This window comes from Homarus americanus, unplaced genomic scaffold (genome assembly GCF_018991925.1).
Source record: "Homarus americanus isolate GMGI-L3 unplaced genomic scaffold, GMGI_Hamer_2.0 scaffold42442, whole genome shotgun sequence".
Classification (NCBI taxonomy): domain Eukaryota; kingdom Metazoa; phylum Arthropoda; class Malacostraca; order Decapoda; family Nephropidae; genus Homarus; species Homarus americanus.
Window position 1 is genome coordinate 60,883 of NW_024742103.1, and position 26,139 is coordinate 87,021.

The 26,139-nt window shown below is 35.1% G+C and overlaps 1 protein-coding gene across 7 annotated transcripts in view; it reads right to left on the reverse strand.

The window, feature by feature from the left end:
* LOC121876490 (DNA topoisomerase 2-binding protein 1-like) overlaps nt 1–26,139 on the reverse strand; it is a 38,086-nt gene that overhangs the window by 8,386 nt on the left and 3,561 nt on the right. For 4 of the 7 annotated variants that reach the window (XM_042381612.1, XM_042381607.1, XM_042381611.1 and 1 more), the window contains 15 exons: nt 24,975–25,117; nt 23,603–23,846; nt 22,726–22,936; nt 19,734–19,955; nt 18,788–18,919; nt 18,336–18,530; nt 17,026–17,385; nt 15,855–16,063; nt 15,570–15,715; nt 12,971–13,218; nt 12,268–12,429; nt 10,413–11,369; nt 8,552–8,682; nt 5,858–6,220; nt 131–369 (listed from right to left, as the gene is read on the reverse strand). In XM_042381612.1, the coding sequence (XP_042237546.1) occupies nt 131–369; nt 5,858–6,220; nt 8,552–8,682; nt 10,413–11,369; nt 12,268–12,429; nt 12,971–13,218; nt 15,570–15,715; nt 15,855–16,063; nt 17,026–17,385; nt 18,336–18,530; nt 18,788–18,919; nt 19,734–19,955; nt 22,726–22,936; nt 23,603–23,758 (3,731 nt within the window). In that variant the 5' untranslated portion in view covers nt 23,759–23,846; nt 24,975–25,117. The remainder of the gene's footprint in view (nt 1–130; nt 370–5,857; nt 6,221–8,551; nt 8,683–10,412; nt 11,370–12,267; nt 12,430–12,970; nt 13,219–15,569; nt 15,716–15,854; nt 16,064–17,025; nt 17,386–18,335; nt 18,531–18,787; nt 18,920–19,733; nt 19,956–22,725; nt 22,937–23,602; nt 23,847–24,974; nt 25,118–26,139) is intronic. The other 3 variants (XM_042381609.1, XM_042381608.1, XM_042381613.1) reach the window with 3 other exon arrangements.

The window sequence follows — 26,139 nt, forward strand, 5'->3', positions numbered from 1 at the left end:
ATCAGTAGAAAGCAAAATGTTTATTTTCCTTCTTTAATTTGAACTACAATATTGGCTAATTTGACCCACCCTAATCTTCATATATCATAATTAGTTTCATTGAAAAAGTAGAGTTTTAAGCATTCTTCACCTGGCTCTGATAACCTTTCCACCACCTGCTTCAATAAGTCGAGTAAAGGATGCAATTCGGTCTTTACTCGAGTGAATTAAAGCCCTCATGCCTTGAAACGCTCCCTTTACTGTCTCCTCATTGGCTTCATCATGGATTTTCATCCGCCACCTTCGGGCAGCAGCAGCCAGTATTGATTCCAAACTTTCAGGTGTAGTTTCTGCTAAGCGCGTAGGGTTACCCCACTCGTATGGCTCTTCCTGTTAAGTATAAATTAAATCTAATACATACAATTGCTTTAAATTTCCTGGATACACTTTTAATGACACTGTAAAGTAGAGTACATGCTTTATATAAACCCATAACCTCCAACCACTGTACAGTACAGCTATCTCCCCCTGTTTGCGAGGGTTACATTCCTGGAAATCATCATGAATCGTGAATTTGCAAATATTGAATTTAATATCTTGTGGAAAAAATAGGGTATGGTACAGCTGCAGAAATGTGTTCCTACATCCCCTGTGGTAACCCGTGCCTCCAAACGGCAACGTCACAGTAGCAACACTACGAATGAATGAGTTTTGGTCGTGTAACTACGGACATGTTTGGTGGACAGGTTTGCTATAGGTCATATAGGTTGGCCGTTTGGTGACACGGGTTACCACAGGGGGTGGTAGGAACACATTTATGCAAATGTACTATGGTTACCAAGATTATCATTTACTGTATGTTATAATAATTTGGGTTAGAAATGGTGTACAGTATGTTTCAGAGATGGTGTTGATATATTATGGAGTAAGTTTTTGTAATACAAATTAATAAAAAAATTTAAAATTAATTGTTTTCTTTACCTATAATTCAAGTCTGAGTATATAAACATGTAACTGATCTCACTCTGGATATTATTGTCTACCCTAGTAAAGGAGTTTTCTCTAATACTGTATAGAGGAAAAGAGTAAAAATTACACTACTGTACTGAAATGTGGGTAAGAAATAAAGAAAATATAAGTGCAAAACTATTACAGCAGTACCCCAATTTATGTGGTCAATTGAACCCACAGGGTACCGCGGAAAGTGAAAACCGCGTAAAGTGAACAACAGAACATATGGGACTAATTCCAATCGAGACTGGCCCGACCCCCAAACTCCACTTTTTCCGACACAATACCTATGTTGTAGTAAAAATAACATCTAAATTTTATGATGGTATGCTCACACAATTAATATTTAAGAGAAATACAGTCGCCAGGTTAATGTCCATTCAAACAATGGACTCAAATTCCCCACTGGCCCCTACACCTCTGAGAAATGATTGGGTGAAACACTAGATTTTAACGTTTAGTAATAAATAATACCTCAGACTAAAGTTAGGATAATATAATTGACATTTCTGGATTCCTTGCAGGTCAGGGAATATTTTGAATGTAAACTTCATATATTTTGCACAAAAGATAAAATACTTGCTTTGTGTAAACCAAATTATTACATTAGATCTAAAATTTGTACAGTGGGGTATGCTATAACGAATCTAATTGGTTCTAGAACCTTGTTCGTTATAGCATTCGTTCGTTATAGGATTAATCCGTTCCAGGCCCCCAAATACAACCACTTAACACTGAAAAATATAATATAAAATTGTAAAAATTGTAAAAAAGTGCATAAATATGCATCTAAACCCCTGAAATAAAGAATATCATTAATACTTGTAATAAAAAAACAATAAATTAGTAAAAAAAAAAAAAAAAAAAAAAATTTTTTTTAAATAATGTTCGTTGTAGGAGTTTCGTTCGTTATAGCATTCTCAATTTTATATGTAAAACCGTTCGTTATAGGAATATTCATAGTAGGATCCGTTCGTTATAGCATACCCCACTGTATGTCTAATGCAAAATCCATGATGTTTATATTCAAAATGATCATCATATTGTAAGAATTCCAGCAATGTAAATTATATTCTGGTCGAGTAATTTGTATGAATTTTATGAGCTAAAACAAATATCTTCAGTTAATAAAAAAAAAATATTCTTCACAACACTATCTGTCAATCAAAGTACCCCAACTTGCCTCCCCCCCCCCTCTTCCAACGCGCCAGATGGTCGGTCGGTCCCAACCCTCCCCCCCACCCCCCACCTTCCCTCCCTACCAGAGAAATGTTGGGTGAAAAAACTAGATTTTAACTTTTAGTAATAAATAATACCTCAGACTAAAGTTAGGATAATATAATTGACATTTCTGGATTCCTTGCAGGTCAGGGAATATTTTGAATGCAAACATCATATATTTTGCACAAAAGATAAAATATTTCTTTGTGTAAACCAAATTATTACATTAGATCTAAAATTTGTATGTCTAATGCAAAATCCATGATGTTTATATTCAAAATAATCATCATATTGTAAGAATTCCAGCAATGTAAATTATATTCTGGCCGGGTAATTTGTATGAATTTTATGAGCTAAAAAAAAAAAAAAATTATACTTCACCGCGTATATGAGTAGATGCACTGCGGAAAGTGAAAGTCCGGTTCTGGCAAGGTACCGCGTAAATGAGAAATCGCGGAAAGTGAAACCGTGTAAAGCAGGATAATACTGTATAGAGAAATGAAGAGCATGGGTGTGTATGTGTGGGAAGTGAATTATGTTTTGAGACTGTTAGCTATAATTGCGTCGCCAACCTGCCAACCACCCACGCTCCCTCCCCCCGATGTGTCATCACAACAAACACACACACACGTCTCTGAGACAGCTGACCGAACCGTGTCATCTCACCCATAGGATGGTTTGAGTCTGGGAGGAGCTATTTTTTTTACATAAAATGTGTGCTATTGTATTTTATGATATGCTATGTATCAATCTTATCATTTATTGTTGATATTTTTTTAAACAGGGGCCAAGATCTGGTTGAGCCTTGATGATTGAGACAAAACACTGCCATTTTGTTGTTCATGGCAAACAGGATAGTCATATTTTTTTTAATTTGGGTTTGCCGAAAAAAGAATAGAACTACTGCCAATTCTTTTACGTTTATGTGTTTGTCCCAAAGGGAGTTGCTCCACTTCCCTTGACTCAATTCCCATTTTGAGGAATGGTATCCAAACAAAGTTTACAACTCCACTGGTGACACACATGCGCATGAATGACTTACGTATGTTGTTTGGATTTTTAGACTACTGTAAATTAGAATTTTTACCGAACGGGACAAAGTTCAGTTACCTGAAACATTCGGATTCAGATATGTAGTTGGAATTTGGGTTAAAGGAATTGCACTGTAAATTAAATAAAGTCTACAGCATTGGACTTACCATTGAAGTGGAGACATCCTGCATACAATGACCTGACATGAGGAGGAGGTAGGTGGTGGGTGTGACTGCTTTTGAAGACTGTGTATATATTGTACTGTACAAAGGATACTACAGGTACACCACCGGGAAGTGATGGTCCAGCACCACCTTTAGTCTGGACAAAATTATGAGGGGGCACTTAACTTCCCTCCCTCCCAGCCAGGGTGAAGTTAGTTTTAGGCTTAAAGTTTTTATATTATAAAATGTAGCTGACTAGACTTAGCAGACTACAAATTGCATTGCTGGAATCCTTGTAAGATAGTGATTAATTTGAGTACAGGTTGACAACCTTTTATCCGAAATTCTGAAAACCAAAACTTTTTTTTGTGGGGCATTTTTATTTTTTTTTAAAACAGGGATTAGCCCACCCGGGCATAGATCACTGACCCACATCAGGGCCTGGGGGGCGAAAATGTAATAGTAATAATAATTATAATAATAATAATAATTATTCATAGTAAATAAAAATTTTAATAAAAATACACCAAAATAAAATATGATAATAATAATAATAAAATTTATTAATAAAATTAATAAAAATAACAATAATACAGGAGTACTGTAATAATAAAATAATAATAATAATAATAATAATAATAATAACAACAAAGAAATACAAGAATGAAAAAAAGATCAAAAGTGAGAAACACGACCTAGACCTATGAATTATTATTATTATTATTATTATTATTATTATTATAATTTTTATTATATTTTCGCCCCCCAGGCCCTAATGTGGGTCAGTGATCTATGCTCGGGTGGGCTAATACACATTATATAAAAAAAAAAAAAAAAAAATCACCATTCTGAAAACCGAAAAATTCCGAAATCCGAAATGCCTCTGGCCCCAAGGATTTCGGATAAGGGATTGTCAACCTGTATAAACATCACGTAGCTTGCACAAGAGATAAAAATTTTAGTCTAGTGTAGTACAGTTGTGTAAAAAAATTTTAACTCATATTTTCGGGAAGATACGTAACTTTCTTCATTTATTTTTACTCATTTACATGCACACACCATCCTAAATATATATTGTGAAAAAGTAAAAGAAATAATTGTCCTAAGGGTAAACCTGTAATAAATTAATTACTAAAAAATTTGTGTCTAGTGCAAACTGTGTGATGTTTATACTCAAATTAATCACTACTGTATCTTACAAGAATTATAGCAATGCAAATTATATACTGCCAAGTCAATTAAATGACATTTTATAAGAGGAAAACTAAAACTCGTTTTGATAACTATGCACTTTGTTTGTTATCTCCCCTCCCTGACAGCTGTCAACACATCTACCACCCCCCCCCCCTTCCTCACAGCCAGGGTGAAGGCAGTTTAGCCTTTAAGTTTTTATCTTATAAAATGTTGCAGACTAGAATTAGCAGAATATAATTTACATTGCTGGAAAACTTGTATTATATTGATTAATTTGAGTATAAACATCACATAGTTTGCACAAGAGATACATTTCTTCGTCTAGTGTAGTATAGTATATTTGAGTACAAAGTGTGAACAGTAATGTTGCTCAAAATTATGGCTTTTTCACATTTAATTTACATTTAATATTTGTTTAATTTAAGTTTCTAGCAGTCCAAGGTGTTTTAAAGACACAGGAGGTGTATAATTAGTGGGTCAAAGGTGTATTGTTGAATTATTTTTACCTGACCTCGGTTGGTCCGGCAAAACGGATAATCCGGCAAGGCTTTGGAACCAAGGGTGCCGGAAAAATCGGTGGTGGACCTGTACTGTACAATGCTTCTCTATAATCTTTAACCTATCTGCAACAACTGGAAACATGATGTCCTTTTCTCTCACACTTTTCCCTCTTGGGACCTATTTTAATGGGGCCAATTTTAAACATTTTAGAGGTTATAATTTAGAAGAAAAAATTTATTCTTTGTGAATGCATGCTCAGACCTCCTCACTTTGTGGTATATAAACATCAACTGACACCATGTGGTTACTAGGCTACCTGGCTAGTCTGGATTAATCGAAGTCAAAACCATAAATAATAAATCTTCAAGAGTAGAAAAAATACAATACCTGTATATAAATTGTATTTTAACCTGAGAATAAAAGTATAATATAATAAGTATAAGCTGTTCACTGCACTGTACACTCACCACTATAAGTTCTCAAATAGCTGGGCATGACCAATTTTGGAATGAGCACTATGGCTCATGCCATCTCAGAATGGTTGGTATGCCTGGTTGCAAAGTGACTCAATATTTTGTAATAATACATGTTGCTTGTCTTTATAGTATTTACAGGTGAAAAAAGTAATTTAATTTGCAATAAAACTTCCTCAGAAAGCAATGTTCAGATTTCTCATTTGTTTTGTCTATTATATGATCCCTAAAGCATCCGAGATCTTTTTGTGGCGAGTGTACACCGGCAAATATATTACTCACCTCAACAAAGTACCCCATTTTTAAAGAATCTTCTAAGAAGGATTGATGTAACAACCACTTCCCAGAAGCTATTGCTCCCAAGTGTCTTCCTGAACGATGCAGTTTGCAGGTGACAATATGAGTACAGTGAGGATCATAGTGTTGTTCTAAACTAATTGTTCCTCCTAATTCCTCAACAATCTTCTGGTATTTTGTGAATTCCTCTCCTACCATACCAAGTAACGTGATAATATACCGAGATGTTGCCATGTTTGACTGGTCGGTGGTCTTCATTGAAGATTCACCATCTTCATATACCATTGAATAATCTTGTTCCTCTGGTGTATTCTCTTTGTCATTCTCAGACTCTTCCTCCGGTGGACACTGGTGAGAATACAGAGCCTCATTAAACATTAAGTCTAACCTTGTCCCTTAAACTTATTCAATCTTCAAATAATGGGGAGGTTTTTATGTAGACTATTTGCTCTGATGGTACAATGATAAAATTTTCTTGTGAAAATTAATACAGTGGTGTAATCAAATTTCTTGAATGCCTAATGAAAGCAACAAACAATGAGAGGGAAGACACTGTGTATGTGACCAGATGGAAGGAGGGGGGTGGGTTATTGCCATGTGCTCCAGCTTTGGACCTGTTTTTTTAAAGATTCATTATTATAATCTCATATAATCAGTCTCTTATTATGTAAGATTCCTCAAAAATAACATAACATCTTCAATAGTAGAAAAATACAATATATATTTTGTAATTTGACCTGGGAATAGAAGTACAGTATAAGCTGTATCAAAATTTATCACTTTCCTGACCCCCTCATCCCCATCTCTTTGCCACTGGTTGACTCTGTAGCTGGTCAGGCATTTAGTTGAAGACTGTTAAATACCTAATTAATGTTTCATTTCTTAAAGATATATTAAATATTTTTTAAATGTTCCTTTAAATCTGCTTTTAAAGGTTTAATACCAAACTCAACCAGCTGATAAAACCTAGTACTGTACTGTACTGGTCAGCAGCATCTACTGTACACAGATCATGTACAATTCACAACACCAGAAGTTCCTTTGCTCCATCAGTCACCTTCAGTCTGAACAACTTTAAGTCCAGGAAGCAGTTGTTCAATGAAACTTGCTAGGTGTTCATAAAACAACAAAATTCAAATAACATAATTAATGGCTATGTTTTTAAGACTCTTTGGCACAGATTTGATGAGTACAGTGTTGGCCTTTTGTTTCAAAATAATTATTAAATAACTGTATCACTTTATTAATACTATTAGCCCTTTTGGTGGTTGATGACACTATTTGCTTCACTACATGGGCTGTGAGGAGCGAGCTGTCTCCCTTGACTCTGAGCTCTTACAATGGCCAGACCACTTGTGTGGGAATCCAGCACGTAAGAAATTATCTTTCCACATTCATTTTCATTCATCCCATATCAATTATACAACTATTTTGTTGTTTTATCACTGAGTCAAATACTGTAGTTTATGTTTTTATCAAACACGAAAAAAAAAAAAGAAGTCTAATTTCACCTTAAAATTGGTAAATGAGCAATAAATTCAATGTAAAATATATATGCATTTTGGATGACATGTCATTGGCCTATCTAAGGGCGAGATTTGAACCACACGAGCAGCCAGCAATAGGGTTAATACTGTATAGGTAGTATAGGTACTACCACCTGGGAAGATATTGGAAGTATAACATATTGTCTAATGGTAGACCCTGCTGCCATATGGCATCACAAAAATTGTGACCAAGTCCTAGGTTTTTTATCTGACTTTCTGCTTCATTTACACACAATTGCAGGGTCTCAATTGGTTCTCTTATTTTGACAACAAAACATACATATATTGTTTCTCACTTTGGATCTTTTTTTTCATTTTGTATTTCTTTATGGTTCTTTATTATTATTATTATTATTATTACAGTGGTGTTATTATTCGTATCATTATTTTATTTGCATTTTTTTAATAAATTTTATTTACAATGAATTATTATTATTATTATTATATTCCCCCCCCTCCCCCAATGCGGATCAGCGACCTGTGCCCGGTTGGGCAACTTGTTAAAAAAAAAAAATATATATATATATATATATATATATATATATATATATATATATATATATATATATATATATATATATAGATAGATAGATAGATAGATAGATAGATAGATAGATAGATAGATAGATAGATAGATAGATAGATAGATAGATAGATAGATAGATAGATGGGTAGATAGATAGATAGATAGATAATATAGATAGATAGATAGATGGATAGATAGATAGATAGATAGATAGATAGATAGATAGATAGATAGATAGATAGATAGATAGATAGATAGATAGATAGATAGATATAGATAGATAGATATATATATATATATATATATATATATATATATATATATATATATATATATACCCTACTGATCATTTCCTTTCTTACAGTAGCTGACTAATCATGCTCTCTTCTATAATCTTCCTTCTCACTACCTATACTCTTCTGGATATTCTAGCGCTGGAAAATTTCTCTCCACCAATACAATATTGTGTAGTCTGTGGAATGAAAATAGGGATTTTATATATTAAAGCAAATGTATAACTTTAAAGATCAATTTCCTCCATGTCAGAGGTATTTTAAATTCTACTGAACACTACAGTGACTACAAGTACAGTATACCAGAGCGTACCTGACGATTGTGGTTTATGATCTCCTGTGTATCTTTTGTGAGTTGGTTTTGTAGCTTTAATCTTGCCACAAGTTCTTGAGGATCCTCCCAAGTGATAGCAGTACTCTGGGATTCAACAACATCCACGGTGACTAGAATCATCAAATGACAAAACAGTACTGCATCAGTTTGCATTTTTCTTAAAGACAAAACTATTTTATACACAAATTTATTGGCCTATACATGAGCATGCTATATACTATATGGTATGCTCATAAGACTACAGTAAATGGAAGATAACATTATATCATCTACTGCTGTATGGTGATATTCTTTAAGAAGGAAGAGTCTAGTTACAGTACTAGTCTTGTTTTTCCATTCCTGTTTATATTTTCCCACTATGATGCATGTGGCTGAAATCAAGAGTAACATGAACCCTTTCTACATTCTGCCATTTATACTCTTCACCAGTAACTGCCACTATAGTGTTTCTGTTGTTTCAACAAAGACTAGGATATCCACTTGATTTTTCCCTATTACTTCACAAAACTCAATATCATTCACCAAAAACAAAACCCAGCTTCACAAGCAGATATTTGGATATCAGATATGTATAATTCTCACACATACTCATGATAAGTCATACAGACAGCCATGAATCATGTTCTTCATCATACAAGGAACAAACCTACTCCATAGTCTTATTAACTATAAAAGTACTCTTCTGAATACTGTACTCATATTAAACTGCATTTGGATGTACTGAAGTTGATTTTAGGCTATGTCCTTAACTTTTAGCAAGTTTTATCAAAACAAAATGTTCTTTAGTTGATTAATATCAATACTGTACCACTTGCCAAGTTTCATAAAAGTTGGTCTATCCATGCTGGAGGAATCTTGTTTTGCCATATACAGTGGGGTATGCTATAACGCATGGATTCTACTACGAATATTCCTATAACGAACGGTTTTACCTATAAAATTGAGAATGCTATAATGAACGAAACTCCTACAACAAATTTTTTTTATTTTTTTTTACTAATTTATTGTTTTTTTTATTACAAGTATAAATGATATTCTTTATTTCAGGGGTTTAGATGCATATTTATGCACTTTTTTACAATTTTTACAATTTTATATATTTTTCAGTGTTAAGTGGTTGTATTTGGGGGCCTGGAACGTATTAATCCTATAACGAACGAATGCTATAACGAACAAGGTTCTAGAACCAATTAGATTCGTTATAGCATACCCCACTGTACAGTATAAAGAAACTATATAAAAGGATAGGACTAATTTTCATCATGCTTTTAGGTCAGCTGAGTATTGGCTAAAACCATAAAATTCTGGTGAAGAAGTACAAACTTTAGCCATTATCAAGACCAAATAATATTTACCTTTATTATAAGAAGCACTTTGTTCCTTGATCAACAAATAGATCAGCAGTGTACACACATGTGCATGGAAGGACACATGTATACTGTACACACAAGCAGAAGCAATTATAGCATCTACCTAGGCCCTCAGTTAAGTCCAAAGAAAATAATTACTGTATGCACATTTATCTTCAGAGGGCACTTGTTATTCTAATTGAATAACACTTAAGTAGAAATCAACAGAATTAACTATGTTCTGACTAATTAAGATAACACATCTTTGAATATTTAAATCTCCAAAGAAATTAACACAAAACAAAAAGAAAAAAATCTTAGTTTATTTTCTACAACAAGTATTTCTTATTCAGTACATGCTTAAGGCCAGGCACTAAATATTTAAGTCTTTGAAACCTTTCAGGTTGTCTATTGTAAAAAGACAAGGGTATAAAAAATGTAGCACATCTTATTACCATTTAACATCATATAATCAACAGCAATACACTCACCATGTTGCGTTTCAACATCCATAGGTCTGGTTGGTGTGTGTTTTAATTTCTCACCGAAAGATCTTTTTCTGATTACTCCTGAATTCCTTCGCTCTGATCCTGTGCCAGTTACTAGGGCCTCAATTTCTTCTAACTGTTTTGATAGTGCAGCCTTTATCCGATCCTCGTCCTCCATATTTTCTTCACAATCACTGCCACTGTCTTTATTTTGTCCTGGTTCCTCTGTTTCTTCAAGTGCTCTCTCTCTTTTATCAGGAGTTGCCTCCAATACATTTTTCTTTTTTGGTCGGCCCCTCTTTGTGGTTGGTGTTGTCTTGGAGCTAACAATTGAGAGGGACATTTTTGGATTATGAGTGTGGGGAAACAGCACTTCGTCTATTCTTGTTTTCTCATCACGACACATCCACACCCAATCAGGAGAAACAATCAACTTATCTTGGTCTCGGGCTAGTCTGAAGTCTTTATTAGTGTCATTGCTTCGCCCCTGAAATATAAAGTGTGTGACTGTATGGTCATAGGCCCAGCGATAGTCTCCTCCTAGTTTTTCCACAGCCTCATACAAATCACTTTGTTGATCTTGCAACTTCCTGGCCGTGCATACAATCACACCAGCCAAGGGACTGTGATCATCTGCTCTCTTACTCTCACCTTCCAACTCTTTATCTCTCTTATTGTTATCATCACCTTTTTTTAACCAAACAGGAACTTTTGGTTTATAATTTTGCACAGTATCTTTTATATCATTAAAGAACCTTTTATAATACACTTCTAAAGGAGTTCCTGGTGGAACTTTTCGCTTTGCTGGTGCTGGATCGGGCATAGACTCTATGAGGCGCTTAAATCCTTTTCTTATTCGGGACGAAGGGTTAGGGTACCATGTACTTCCATAAGGGGTGTCTGGAGTTGGCATCTCAGAGAGACTATCATGAGGTTTGGACACACCAGGTGTTGGATAAACTGGAAATATTAAGCACTCATATTGGTAAAAACAATTTGAATCTATATTTATATATTTTTATATTGCATGTACAATATAACATTCATTATATTATGAACAACTTGACTAATACAATATATATATATACTGTGTACACACACATTACTGTACATATATTTTCCCTTCATTCACTCTTACTGTTCTGTTATAGCACTCCATTTTCATAACAAGGACCCAAATCTGGTTTACCCCTTTCACCTCACAAGGCATCATTACCATCACCATTTTAGACATTTTCATGCAAGTGTGGGTTAGCCACTACTACATGATGCCATGGTGTCATATTTTCCATCAGGTAAATTTCAAGCAAATTTTACTGGTGGATGGCCTTCCTATCATCAAACCCTTACAAAATGGAAACTGAGCATTACATGTAGAATTTCCAAGTGCCCTTTCAGCTGGCAAGACGGATGAACTACTCCACGAGATAATCAAAGATTACCTAACTATCTATATTTTTTGGTTTTCTCTGGCAGCCTTGGAACCAACAGATCTCTGATGATTACTCCAAGAGCTTGACCAACACAGTAACTAAAATTGACATGAGCGTGTGATGGCTGATCTGATTATCTTTATGACCTCAGTCACTTGCCCTACAGTACGGACATGATGGCCCTTTGCCATCACACATGCTTTCATTCTTAGTCTTTGACACTCCTGAATTTACTCCCTTCAGTTGTCTCCAACTCACTTCCATTTTGGAATTTGTTTCACACAAAACATGGACTTCCAAGTTCCTTTCCTCTCAAAGTTTTCAATCAATCTTCTTGTATCACATTGATTACATCCAGGCTTTCAGACATTCCATTTGGTCTTATTGTCCCTTGCTACAGAATACAACAGGGTAGTGATACTTACGTTTTCTGAAAGTTTCAGGATCCGGAGTCTTTATTTTTGAGGGAGACAGGGAGCATTGTTCCCGGAGAGCTCTAACCTTTTTATTCATGGGCGTTGCTGCAATTTCCATCTCCTCATCAGTGGCTGTTCGGCGAACTTTCTCACTCCCATCACCTGATACTTCTTAAAATTGGAATAATTATTAATAAATATTATCCTCCAAGATACCGTATGTATAATATTGCACAGTCTACTCAAATCCATTTATTTATCATTCTCATTTAAATGAGATGGAACAAGAACATCAAGTTTCTCTCTTCACATAAATGTTTGAAACAGGTTCAAGTTTCACTATCACTTACAGGGGAAAGAATGTGCATCAGGCTTCACCCATCATTTAAACAGGAAGGAGTATATTAATCAGGCTTCACCCATCATACCACCTTGTCTAAGTTACAAAACCAGGCTATTTTGTCTTCCATCGTCTCCAAACACACAGGACTTCTTACATTTGTTGTGCCCTTAAATATAAAGTTCTTCTCTGCCTCTTACTTACAAATATCAATGCCATATTCAGAGTAACACTGATATCCCCTTTTGTGCACACTAGCCTCCTCATATGGGTGCCATCACAAGTTTGACAGGCCACCAAAATCCACTATGTTTTGCAAAGTTTTGTGGGATATAAATCGATTTTTATTTATGATACACTATACAAACTTACCAAGTAGAACTTTAATAAGTGCTTTCTTATCCAGTTCTGGTTGATTTTTGTTGGAAACCTTAAATAAGTCTTCTGACTCCCTTTTCTTACTCTTGACACATTGGAGTAACCAATCACTTGTCACAGCCGGCACACCCCATCTTACAGCAGCATTATACTTGTCACCTTCAGCTACTGGACATATTAGGTGCGTGGCAGCTCTGGCGTTTTTTGCTGCAATATCTCTTCTTACAAAGACTTCTTGAAATCTGTAACAAAATTTGGTCCATATAAAACTGACTGATGCTATTAAATACTGTATTATATGGCATATAAGATGCACTTTTTTGTCTGTAAAAATTACTATATAAATTAGCTTGTGCTATGATTATACTAATACTTTTATGGTAAATTATGAAAAAAAATTTAACAAAAAGTGTAAAAAAAATTATTTTCCATTTTTTCATACATATGCTATAAGTATTATCATATATTATTGTACTGTGTAGTACAGTATATACTTTTTGGGGGGGGGGGGATTGGTGCTTTTGGTTTCCTTAAAGCATTGTACTGTAGCATGTATGGTTTGGTAGTACAGGTTGCACCTCTCTAGTCCGGCATTCTGTGGTCCGGAAACTCCCGTGGTCCGGAACGATTTTAGTTTGTCCAATAGGTAGATAGGCAGCTTTTTTTTTTTTTTTTAATCTGATTATTATTATTATTATTACAGGAGTATTAAATTTTTGCCCCTCAGGCCCCAATGTGGGTCAGTGACCTATGCCCGGGTGGGCTAATCCCCTTAAAAAAAAACAAAGACAAAGCCGGGAAATTAAGGTTTGTTTACATCCGGCAGTTCGGCTGCTCTCTCTCTGTGCTGCTTGTCTATACAGAGTACAACATTTAACCCTTCAATATATATATGAGCAGTAAATAAGTGTTGCTTTCATATTCTTATGTAGAGTAACGACGATATGTTTTCACATGTGCGCACTTACATACGCGCAGTCTCACTTTTTTTTACCATTAATGGTTAGCTACTTATATTGTTCCATTTATTAACATTAAATAACATTACTTCAAACAACCATATTAATTTTTTTACATTAATTTTACTACAGCTACAATCAGGGTCTTATTTTCTTCAGTTTTATATGTAGAACCAATCAGTCACTGGTTTTGTAAGCTTTAACATAAACAATGCCGGCAGCCGTCTCGTCTCTCTAATATTCACGTATTATTAATAAATTGTATTGTTAATTTTGCACACACAAACATTAATTCAATAAAAACAAATTCAGAAACATTAATTAAAATATATATGAACAGTAAATTAGTGTTGCGTTCATATTCTTATGTAGAGTAATGACGATATGTTTTCACATGTGCACACTTACATACGCGATCTCTCTTTTTTCTTTACCTTTATTGTTAGCTACTTCTATTGTTCCATTTATTAACATTAAATAACATTACTTAAAACAACCATATTAATTTTACTACAGCTACAACCAAGGTCTTATTTTCTTCAGTTTTATATGTAGAACCAGTCAGTCACTGGTTTTGTAATCAACGAAAACAATGCTGTGTCATTTCCTCGTGTGTTTTAATATTCTACGTATTATTAATGAATTGTAATGCTCATTTTGCACACAAACATTAATTCAATAAAAAGACATTCAGTAATAAATAATAATGAATCTTTTGTACATAAGAGAAATGACGCTGTTTACACGATTATGCACGTCGTCTGCACGTTGGCGGGCCGTTCAAACCCGTCGAAATTCAAGTTTCCGCCGTCAAAATTTTTATTTATTTTTTTTTGTGTGTGTTCCAATAAAATACGTTGAATTAAAAACTCGCGAAATTTGAGAAGCTACTATACGACATTTAACCCTTCAATATGTCTTCAAAGAGACCATGATGCAGAGAAAGTGGTGCTAGTGCTTCCAAGCATAAGCACAAGTCACTATCTATCCAGGAAAAGGGTGAATTTCCATGGTCCGGCACCGGTCAGGTCCCGAGGGTGCCGGACTAGAGAGGTACAACCTGTAGTACGTAATTAAAGAGACCAAAAATTCGTTTAACGTCCCGGTGATTCGATATTACGTCATTTTGCGTCGTCACAGACTACATTTTATGGCGCATCATCTCGCTCATGCTTATATTTCAATTTAATGAAGTCTCTAGTACTCATCATTCTCCTCCCGCTTATATCAGCTTCCATCAGTTTGACGACCTACCACACACCACTTCACCACCATCGTGAGTACCAATACAAACTATACTGTATAATGTGTGTGTGTGTGTGTGTGTGTGTATATATATATATATATATATATATATATATATATATATATATATATATATATATATATATATATATATATATATATATATATATATATATATATATATATATTAATAAAAAAATGGCGGGGTGTGCTAGTCAGACGTTCTGGAACGTAACTCGGGGTCTAAGGGTTAAAGACATATAATTTCACTAAGTATAGTAAGATCCCAGCATAGCAGATTTTGCCAAGATGATTAAAAAAATTAATGTGATAAGTGAAAAAAGCCTAAATGAAGAAAAGACTCAAAATGAAACGGCCATATTACTTACCCTGCACCCAGAGCAGTTGCAATATTTTCAAGAAAATATCTCTCATTTCCTTTGTAGGTAGAGATGGTAACATTACAATCTGCTAAAATATTCAAATCTTCTGGAAGATGTATTGGCATGTGAAAATAATCCACCGGTATTAATTTCTGTGGAAAAGAGAACAGCAGTCACATGATATTTCAGGTGAATAATTGAAAACTTATACTGTACAACATGCACTGTATTGCCACAAAAGCTCATTACTTCACAGTACAGCTGATATATATATATACGGGTATATACTACCTTCTGTTCAATACAGTCCTCAATGAAAAAAATTGATATTATCTCTTTTGCTTTATAATGGACACTTCCAGTTCCATCAATGTTTAGCAGGGAGTAATGCACTCTACCACGATGACTTAGACACACAACTACTCCGCCATGATCTTGGAGTGTTAAGGCTATGTCCTCTGCTGTTTCCTCATCAAAACCAGACACAGTGAACACCTTTCCTAGGGTGATAAAAAATAATGATGGAATCATCCTGAAATCTCATTTTATAAAAAAAACACATTATAGATGACCCCCGTTATACACCAACTTAGTCTAACAGGTTAAAGTCCAGAACCAATCCCATCAACGTCTACATCATCACCACCACCTTCAGTTCCATCCCAATAAAAGCATCTGTTGCTCCTACAAATGCTTATCTCGACATGCACAACAGCCCCAAGTTTAAATGTAGTGTTTAACTTTAAGTTTTACTTTCCTTTACTGTATTTTGTCATTCAATTTCTTTTTTACTCTTAAATTAAGGCATTCTAAATGTATAAAAGAACTTAGGCAATGATATAACGCACATAGGGTATGTGTTCCGACTTAAGAATGTCCTCAGGAACGGAACTCGTTTGTAACCCGGAGACGGATGGACGGACGGGCGTGCGTGCGTGCGTGTGTGCGTGTGTGTGTGTGTGTGTGTGTGTGTGTGTGTGTGTGTGTGTGTGTGTGTGAAGAGCAGCTCGGAGCCAAGATGACATCTACTGATAAATATCATTAGAGATCACCTTGGCTCCGAGCAACATTAATTATAATTAATGTTGCCTAGGGTGCAGGAATGGTGAAAGAAATCTAAAGAATTTGATAATTTTAATTTCAATGGGAAGAAAATGCTCAAGTTTAAATGGGACTACTGCTGCACATGCATAACTATTGGTTGCACTCACTTGATGGTCCGAAGTCACGGCAAGAAAAAGGGAACTCATAATACAGTACTGAACTTTCCATATCTTAGCAACACATGACATGACCAGATGCATGTTTTGTGTGTCTTGTTTTTAAGCTAAAATATGTTTATACAAGACTGTACCAAGTTTCACACACTTGAAAAGGTAAGGAGTGTTTGACTGGTTCCTTGTTGTGATATGTTGTTAATACCTTGAAGATGGTTACAACCAAATACTGTTTTCCCACTTACCAGAGAAGATGCCAGGCAGAACAGATGCTTGAGAACTTTGGACAGACGATATATTCGCTGTATCACTCATACTAACATTTCCTGCATCATTAGTTTTTGACGTCTTTAAATACTGATGAAGTATTTCTTCATCCACATAAGTTTCATTATCAATGTTTGGCAGAGAATCTGAGGAGTGTCTTGTAATCTTAACCGCTATATGTGGAGAAGCACAGCTTTCACCATCAACCAAGTAAGCAAATGGAGCTTCATCAGCTGGTCGCTTAAGCTTGATACTCTCTATAATCCAATCAGCATAAATGACATGTGGTTTGGATGCCCATGTCTGGATAATATTCAAAACCTCTTCACAAGTTTTCCCTGTTGACAAGACAGGAGGTATGTATTTCATAACAAATAAATTTTCTTTCTACAAGAGATATAAATTTCAAGCCTGAAAGTTTATGAATGGGAAAGGTAATATGCCACAAAAAGCAACAAACTGATGTCAAGGTATGAGTGATCCAAAAATGATTAATCTGATTTGACTGAAATGATGATAAGATTATTATTATTAAAAAAAAAAAAGTTTGTCAGTCAGTCAGTCAATCTGCTTATGCAAAAGATTTAAAGATCACATGACAACGAATACAAAACTAATTGACACTGGAAAACAAAAAAATATATAAATTTCACATTGAAATACAAATTCACATCATAAGTAAAACACAAACCATGACCACATACTCCTGCATGCTAAGGACTCAAGAGACAGTTCCTTATGTTTGCTTTCACTCTTTCAGGAATCAGGAAGAAACAGATTCTCTCCCCAATTATTGCCATCCCTCATTCTTACTGCTGTAACAGATGTGTACAGGTAATCACATTTCCCTTCCACTATAAAGCTTAAATCAGTTTTGTTTACTCCTGTTGTTCTACACACCCCAACAGCATATTTATCCCTAAAAACAACTCCAGTAGCCAGCTACAAAACTTTAACAGGTTACTCTTGGGTCAGAAGGCGAGGGTTACACCCAATAGGATACCATCCTCATAAATAGTTTAATGAAAATGTATTTCTCTTACCAAATGATGAGAATGAGACATACAGAATATCAATAAAAAGGATACCTTATAGAATATGTTTGTAGCGAGGTAAGCAAAAACAGATGCTGACAAAGAATGAAGGTAAATTCCAAAGACAAAATGTTACTGTAAAGAAGGAACTTAAAGAAGTGTTACAAAATAAAGTACCATACATATTACACTATCTGGAAGATGTTCTTCAAACCATCCTGCTGTACAGAAAGTACAGGTATGTGATTACATACCTATAACAATATGAGATACAGACTCAGTCAGATGATTAAAGCGAGTGGCTCCTCCAGTATTGAGAACTCGACGTAGTTTTTCCATATGTGATGTGCCAAACCCAGACAAGAAAATCTTACATCCATCCAAGAAGAGACCGGCTTTCAATGCTTGTTGCAAATCTAGACTTTCTACTGCCTCCAGTCCACGGCTCCCTAAAAAACAAATTAATTGATGCATTATATATGCAACACTCAATCCTTTATTTGGACTAAGTCATATTAAGACTAAAGTTTAAATACTTTGTTTTAACATTCCCAAACATATTCATATACTAACTCAAATTTGCTAATTTAATAAAAAAACACTACTGTACACACTTTGATCAGTGACAATCAATCAAGGCATCCATCTCAAGATACACAAAGTTTAACACAAAAGCCTTATAAAAACATACAGAAAATTAAACTACCTTTATTATCGGGAATGAACGCCTTCATCTGAACCAATGTCTCATTCATCTGTACTGTCTCATTGACCTGCATTGTTTTTGACAGACAGGTCTCATTCATGATGGTACTACACATGGAGATATCTGGAGGCACTGTGAATAGAATGGAGTAAATCACTTAATAAAGGTTAAATTTAAATCCACAACTACTCATTAAAAACTCCAAATTCCAAGCAAGAATACACTACAGGCATCCCATGATTTTCAAAGGCTCAATTTATGAAAATTTAGTTCCAAATTACAAAAAATTAAGGAAAGAATTCCAATTTTCTCAGCAAAATTTTGTAGTTATGACATTTTTATCAAATGATAATGTAAAATTGTAGACAAACTTCCCTGGACACTTGGCAGCATCTGGCAAGTGAGGGGGATTGGAATTTTAACATATATTCTTCTTTTGTTCTCAGTATTAAGTAGCATTTTTTTTTCTTTTTGTGGTTACAGCATACAACATTATGCAAAGTGCCATGATTAAATATAAAACAGTCAGGAAGTCCTCATTATATGTCGGGATGTGTTCTTGAGAAAAGCACCTTATAGTGAAATGTTTTATAATGATGACTTTTCCCCATAAGAATTAATGTCATTAGGGGTACTGTATATGTGTTGCAACATGTATAGTAATACCCCTTGAAAGCTTAGCAAATCAGCTGACAATGGGGTTATCACATACCGGTAAAGTACGGTATAATATGGATATAATTAAATATAATTTGTATTGGGGAAGACGGGAATTTATAGACCAGAGTTTTCTCACCTAGAAGACTCTTGGTACGGTATACTATTCACTTATCTATACAGTACAACCTCTCACTATCCTCAAAGACATATTTACTATCAGCTTAGCTATATAAATCTAAACATTACTGTAATCACAAATGTAACCGATAGTTCTCATAAGACTTACTACTTGTGGTGGCATCATGAGTTGGAGTAGAGGCTCCACGCTTTATAACTGTATAACCCACCATGTCAAGAGCAGAGCCTTGTTCCACAGAGTCATATATCCAATCAGGTGTAAGACACTGGATACGCCAGTTACGAGCATGAGAGTATTTATCTCCCTCTGGTGTGGGTATGATGAGTACTGAGGTAACAGACATTTCCAGAAGAGGAGAGTATGTGCCACCTGATAATGGAAAAAAATATTATTAATAAAAATCTGGTTAGTATACAAGACTAACCCGCGGACGAGTTATTTTTATTACGTTTTATTTTCTTGTATTATTTTCATCAGTGAGTTCTGATATGATAATCATATCTAGTGGAAATTTTTTTGTTTCATAGATAATTAGATGCCTAAGTGCGCACTAATTTGTCTTCCCAGCGGTAATGAGGCCACGCTCTGCTGCTGCACTTTTCCCCGGGCTCGCGGCAGTTTCATTTTCAGCATTACGTGTGAGGGTTGTCGCCGGTTTTATACAGTGGTCCCTCAGTTAACGAACACAATTCGTTCTAGAAGGTTGCTCGTTAACCGAAACCATTGTTTCAATGGGTTTTGGGTAATTGGTTCCAGCTCACCGAAAATTGCCTAAAATCAACAAAAAAAGGTAGTAAAGTACACTTACTTTGAGGTGTGTATGTAGAAGGCTCCTGGATGATGATGATGATGGGAATTAGAATGGGGGTGGAGGAGAAGGGAGAAGAGAAGGCATTGGGGTGGAAGAGAAGTCACCCCATGGTGCCATTTCAACCTTAAAATATTAGTTCTCTTGGTGTAATTCAAGATTATTTTCTTTAAATCAACACTGCATTGCATTGTCAATATGTAAAATAAATTTCAAATTGATCAATAATTTGCTTGGAAACACAGAAAAAAAGCATTTAGTTGAAGAGTCTCAAGCAAGATGTTACCTCCACTGAAAAGACACAGAGACTGACACCTGTATGGTGTGTTGACAGGCTGTATGGCGCACAAAATACTAGCTTCCTATACACGTACTTCAATTATGTTCAATAATTCTTAAAATGACGAAAAAATTTAATATAAAACTTTTAAAATTATTGAATAGTATAAACTTCTTGATATTTACTAAAATAGTAAGGAATTTAAGCCCTAGAACCGATTACTGTATTGGCGGACTAATACTACAGCTGGTGGACCACCAAATGCAAGTGAAAACATGTTGAGGTCGGTTCGTAAAAAACTCACTAATCGAGGGATTGCTCGTTAACCGAAGTTAAGAATCTTATGGAAGGTAACTCATTAACCGAGGCGCTTGTTAACCGAGGGATCACTGTATGGACTTAATTTTCGAATTTAGGGATAAAGACGAGACCCTTCAATTGTTCAAAGAACACAGCATTGTTCCTATAAATAGAGACTGTCCACGCTTCAGAAATTCCTGTCCTTTCAGACCAGATTTTTTTTTCATCACTTAACGCAATGGCTCAACGCTTCCCGCCATCACAAAAAATCACTTTGCTGCCTAGGCTGTGTAAGCGCCGATGCGCCCGCATCATCTCACCTCCAGAAAATGCCTCAAATTTCACCATATCATAGAAAGTACTTTCTGTTTAATATACCAGGGGTTCAGGGGGCAAAGCTCTCCGGTAAGGAAGTTAGGTAAGGTTAGGTAGGTTTGTTTGGTTAGGTCAGTTTTTCATATCCACAAATGCTAAACTATGTTTATTTTAAAAACAACCAATTCGTAACACATTTGCACAAACTAAAACAAGTGTCCACTGTAAAAAAAAAACAGTGACAATCCGGTGTTTATAATCATTTTTTATCAATTTCAGCCGCGGGTTAGTCCTGATTAATTACCAAAAATCTAAATGAACTTATCTGAGAATGGCAAAGTATTAATACAGTATAGTAATGTAGAGAATGCTTAAAGATAAAGTAAGTAAGAAGATATAGTTATAAGCATGTTAGAAGTTCTGGTATGTAAACAGAATCAGAAGATTAAGTGTAAATGGTACAGTATTTATCACTTGAATGAGGTGTAGACTACAATAAAAATAACACTGAATACTAATACACAAATAAAAACATTTCAACTTCAATTATTGTAGAAAATTTTCAGATTTACATATTTACAATTTGTTTATCGGGTAATTTAAAATTTTTGCTTATGTTCTTAGGTATAGATCAGCTGTCAAGTGGCATCAGTGAACACATAAGAATCATATATTGTAGGTGGGCTGAAGATCAACACAAAGGTCTTTGTGACTTAAGTGTGATAAGATGAGGAGAAAGAGGAGGAAATAAGAAATACTGTATACATAAGACAGAAAGAGAAGAAGATGGGGTAAACAACATAAGTTTTTGTTCACTACCTGCCCCCCCTCCCCCATTCCATCTCCAGGTGCTACGTGAAGTGACTTTTGAGCTAGAAAGCTGGAATTTAGGCACAATAATGACAAATGCTTTAGAAAGAAAATGTGTGCGTTTGATTTTTTCTCTTGGCTACTGTAAACCCCCACCTCCCTGGCCCCCTCCTTCATTCTGTCTCTAGATGTCATGCAAAGTGCAGGGTAGCATACATTGAAAGTACCACTACAAGCAATTGCAAAATCTTTTCTTTGGTAGCTTCTACCCATTAGCAATAATAATTTCCTATGCAATATAAACCTGGTAAATACTACAAATAAATACTAAAATTACTTGATGTCTTCCACCCATTAAACAGTACAAATCTTTACAATCAGCAAAACCTGTTATAAATTCTTCCTTCAGCAACTTCTAAGGATATATCATTGCAATGCTGTACTATACTACATATCATTGAAGTCCAGTATACCATTTCAATTTTATGATACCAGTATGGTCACTAACACAAGAAATGATTAATTCTAAAGAGTTAATATTCTAATACATTTCTTAATCTCCAGTACAAAAATTCAAAATGTCAGGAAATGGAAATAAACTGTACAGTACATGGAAAACTTCTTACCATTTTCTTCAATTATCTTTCTAATGGCCTCCTTCTGTTTGCGTTGCAGTTGTGAGACACTTATAACCAAGCCTTTAAATACTGGACAAACATAGGATAAGAACTGTTGGTCTGTGGCTGAAATGTCTTCTTGAAAATCCAAGTGGACAGCCTTCCATACTGCTTTTACCCATTCACCAGTCATGACAGGAATTTCTTTTTGTACTGCTACCTGAAATATGCAAATTACCAATCACAAATAATTCTGATGTGCCAACAGGCCCTCATGTGGAATCTTTCCATTATAAATTTTTCCCGTGTGAAGTACAGTAGTACCTTCAAAGGTAAAGTTTTTCTTCCTACCACTCTTCTCTCTTGCTCGCTCACATTAAAGCTTTCAGTACTGGCCCCAGTTAAAATGAATGGTCCTCACCAGCCCAAGGTAAACAAACACACTTCCAAATTAATCATACAAACTGAAAAAAATAAATAAAATAAATCTTCAACACACGCACAAACACTTGTCCTTGGCTACTTCTGCGTGAGACGAAACTCACCTTATAAACAATATGAAAATTTCCATACTACATACCATTTCAGAACACAGCTCAAAATATACTATCTTTCCTCACTCGATCATACATTTCCTTCAAGTGCATACAATCCTCTAAAACTTGTGTTTCTTGCAAACTTTAAAACGACATTCTCAAACTGAAGACTTGATTCATGTACTAACACTATCTACTCTGTACAGTACATCCACCCACTCAGTTTTACAATGACTGTACTTTACTTCTTATCCCTTCATCAATAGACATCTCTCTTCCCTCTAACTTGGTGAGCAAATTCCTTTCTACAACTATACAACATTATAAAAAATAACTCCAAAGTAACTCACACAATATTTTTTGCTTCCCACAGCGTTAGCTACTAGATGAGTCACACCTTCATGAAAAATGTTGGAGTAGATTCCTGCCATCCTTTCCACCAGCATCTGGAGTTCTGTTTTAGTTTCTTTTTCAAAACCAGTTGCAGTGATCACAAGATCCTTCATGGCAGTATTGTGTATGGGTGAAGGGAGCTCTGGAATAGACTCCTTGCGGTGTAGAGATGAGAGGATACATCGAGGTCCCAATACTCTGCTGAGCAAAGTAACATTTCAGCAGGTTAAAACAAGAACTTTCATAATTCACTACTATATGTTCATACAAACCTAACAGATAGCTACTAAGATCTTTAAATACTGTATATATCTATACACTACATACGGGTAACTGGAACTTTGGGTTAATTTAGGCACACAGTGTACAGGTGCACCTGTGCTTTCCCTAGGTAATACAGGTATATACTAACAGTCTCTGTATTCATACCAAAGAAATGTAACAATTTATTAACCAAAGACATTAACTGTTACAAGGGGCTGTACAAACAGTGCTTGGACCAGTCTTAACATCCATCCTAAGATGAAGAGACAGGTAATCCTGCCACACTGTCTCAATAGTTCCACCACTCCCTATCCCAGCTGGTCTCTTTAGGCATTATGCAGTTTCCTGATCCATCTTGGGTACATCTTATATCTAAATATTTATTCAAATTTATCATAATATAACTTAGGAATCTAATTAATATTGTGACCAGATATGTCTCCCAGGAATAAAACGCCTATTCACATCATTAGGTCTACGATAAACATGTTTCACTATACAGGGTACAGTTATGTTTCACTTAATGTTGCACTTTTCGAGAATGCATGCCCAACGTATAGTGATGTATATCAGTAATCAATAATTTAAACATACATACTTAGGTGTTTTTGCTTTATAAAATGCTAACCTGTATGTGAGCAACATCTGTCATATGTCATTATCACATACACTTGAGGGTAAGTAGACAATTTCTCATTAACCTCAGGCAGTGATAACCCTGTCTTGCCAATTAAAAGGGTGCTTGTAAGTCTTACTATGAAATGCCTAGTTCCTACTATAAAAGCAGGTTGGCCATATGAAGGGCATCCAGTCATAAAACTTGTCTTCAATTTACCTGATGGCAACCGAGATACCATGCATCAGGTAACCACGGCTAACCCAGGCAAGCAGGGAAACTGGCCTTAAATGGTGATAGCGATGATAATGCACTCTAAAAATTTTAATTTAGTATTTCAAGGTATTTTGCAGTTTTTTAATTTAAGACCAATTTCATCACAAAATAGAAGGGGATTTTGAAACCTTGATGAGTACAGTTGCACAAGAACAGTACTCTACTATACTTACACACACTTGAAGCCACTTGTAAGGTAATTGAAAGCCTCTCCTTCAAAAGGATCAATTATAAACACATCCTTCTTGATAGGAGTAATTTTGAGGCAATCATCTGTTGTTATCCATTCAGGGTTTAGATTATTCTCATGGCATTCCTGAAGAAACATTTTTATGTGTATTTAAAGTAAGGACAACAACCTGAACAAGTGAATACAGTACTGTAATAGCATGGGTTATAAAATTTTCAATGTGTAATGTCACCAAAGGGTGCGGCCACACTAATGGAAACAGCGTTGGGAAAAATATTACAGATAGTTTGGACAAAAGCTGTCAGCATTCTTGAGAGCATCGTCAGACACATGAAAGCATCAATGTTAGTATCATTGTAAGAAAAGTGTAGGGTTACATGTGTTAACATTGTTAAAAACAAAGGGAAGTAAACAAATAATCCACACCAGAAATATTCCGAACACTACTGTTGCTACCATTTGCGTCATTGTACTTATTCACAACGTGGTTATTAACACAGTCGCCAACACACGTTACCAACAATGTTTCCATTAGTGTGGCTGCACTGCACCCTTTTGTAACATTACACACTAATGCAAGTTTGGTAAATACAGTAATGATGTTTGATGTAAATAGGATAAATGACCTGCTGTTTGTTCTACTGGGTGAGCCAGAAGTTACAAATTTTAATGTACAGTGACCCCTCGTTTAACGAACACCTCGGTTAACGTAATTTCGATTAACGAACTGCCTTCCATAAGGATCTTCAATTCAATTAACGAAAAAAAATTCGGTTAACGAAGTTCTTACGAACCGACCTCAACATGTTTTCGCTTGCACTGACCGGGCAACCAGCTTTAGTATCAGTCCGCCAATACATTAATCGGTTCTAGGGCTTAAATTCCTTACTATTTTAGTAAATATCAAGAAGTTCATACTATTCAATAATTTTAAAAGTTTAATATTCAATTTTTTAGTCATTTTAACAATTATTGAACATAATTGAAGGTAAAGTGACTAGTTTAATGCACGGCATCCAGCCTCTTAACACAGCAAACAGGAGTTAGTCTCTCTCTGTTTCCACTGGAGGTAACATCTTGCTCGAGACTCTCTTCAACTAAACGCTTTTTTTCTGTGTTTCCAAGCAAATTATTGGTCATTTTGAAAT